This window comes from Volvox carteri, assembly GCF_000143455.1.
Source record: "Volvox carteri f. nagariensis unplaced genomic scaffold VOLCAscaffold_46, whole genome shotgun sequence".
Taxonomy (NCBI): domain Eukaryota; kingdom Viridiplantae; phylum Chlorophyta; class Chlorophyceae; order Chlamydomonadales; family Volvocaceae; genus Volvox; species Volvox carteri.
The window spans coordinates 510,332-511,896 of NW_003307589.1; the positions used below are offsets into that span (position 1 = coordinate 510,332).

Below are 1,565 nucleotides of genomic sequence, written 5' to 3' on the forward strand. Positions count from 1 at the left end.
TCTCCCCCCCTTCCCCCCCGTCCGCCCCCTCCCCCCGCTCTCACCTCCGGCTGCCCCAAGTCCAGGCTGTAGCCCAGCAGCGGCATCACCAAGGGGTACAGCGCGGGGGACTCGGAGCCAGTCAGGTTCACCAGCCGCTGGACTGCCTCCATGATCTGAGGGGGGAGAGATCCCGGAGGCGGGGAGCCGGAGGGGGTACGGAGGAGGCGGGGAGGGGCAGGGGGAGGGGGAGGTGTAACCAGGGGCAGGGAGGGGGGAGGAAGGAGCAGGCGACAAGGGGGGGGGGGGGAAAAGATGAGCAGGAAGGGGAACTTCTGGGGCGATCCCCCACCTCCTTTCCTCTAACCTTGCGGTCCTTACCCCCTCCCCCTTCATATGTATGCCCTCGCCACACATTTACACCGCCCACCCCGATCAACCCCATGTCTACCGGCCCCATTAACCCGTTAACTTTAGGACGCAAAATGCAAAATGCAAACTCCCGATGCCCTCCTCCTCCCCCGTTTCCCTCGCAACACAAAGCAACAACACACAGCACGGCATGACACGCACGGCGCACCTGTATCCGCAGCAGTGTCTGTCCCGCTGCGCGCTCCCACAAAGCCGGTAGCGCCGAAACCAGGGGCATCACGTGCGGAGCCAGGGTCTCGTCACACCGCTGAATGACCAGATTCAGGAGACCAAAGGCCTGCAAGACACGCACGTCATGCCAGAGAGGACAGAGAGGGAACAAAGAGGGTTTGGCTGGGTGGCTGCCTAGGTTAGGTGGGGAATAGGGGGAATAAGGTACTTTCCCACACGTACCCCTCTCCTCCCTTCTCCTCCCTGCTCCTCCCTCTGGGCCCCTCTCCGGGCCCCGTACCTCCCCTCACCTGTTTCTGTGTGTCCAAGTCCTCAGTGCCCCCCATAAGCCGCAGCAGCAGCTGCAGACAGCTGGGCAGCAGCGGAGCAAAGGGGCTCTCCGTGAAGGAGAAGTCGCCCACCAACGCGGTAAGGGCGCCGATGCCGGACAGCGCCACGGCGGCGTCAGGCTCCGACATAAGACCCAGCATGGCGCCGTACAAGGCCGGCCTGGCAGCGGAAACGGCACGACGCGGCACAGTGGCGATGGAGATGGCGGATGGATCGAGAGGGAGGGAGAATCGGGATTGTGATTGTGATGGGGCTGGTTCCGGAGCCTCAGGAGTAGGGTGGGCGGGGAGGGGCGGAGAGGGGAGGAGAGGACATGGCAAGCAGGCCTCCATAAAACCCTCTCCCTTAACAACCCTGTCCCCCCCGCTCGTTCCCATCCCATACCCCGCCTTGCCCCTCCACGTCTCGACTCCCCTTTCGGGGGACGAAACGAAAGAAACGAGCACGAATACGCACATGCACATGCACACAAGCACATGTATATATATGTATATATATGTATATATATGTATATATATGTATATATATGTATATATATGTATATATATGTATATATATGTATATATATGTATATATATGTATATATATACATATGTATATGTATATGTGTGTGTGTGTGTTTGCCTCGACATACGGTCCAAACTCCCTGCCCG

The 1,565-nt window shown here is 59.1% G+C and overlaps 1 protein-coding gene across 1 annotated transcript in view; it reads right to left on the reverse strand.

Moving 5' to 3' along the window:
• The window catches only part of VOLCADRAFT_95713 (uncharacterized protein), a gene marked incomplete at both ends in the record, with an annotated part of 13,643 nt that overhangs the window by 4,428 nt on the left and 7,650 nt on the right, over positions 1 to 1,565 (reverse strand). The window contains 3 exons of the mRNA XM_002954843.1: positions 45 to 155; positions 560 to 688; positions 873 to 1,071. Of these exons, the coding sequence (XP_002954889.1) occupies positions 45 to 155; positions 560 to 688; positions 873 to 1,071 (439 nt within the window). The remainder of the gene's footprint in view (positions 1 to 44; positions 156 to 559; positions 689 to 872; positions 1,072 to 1,565) is intronic.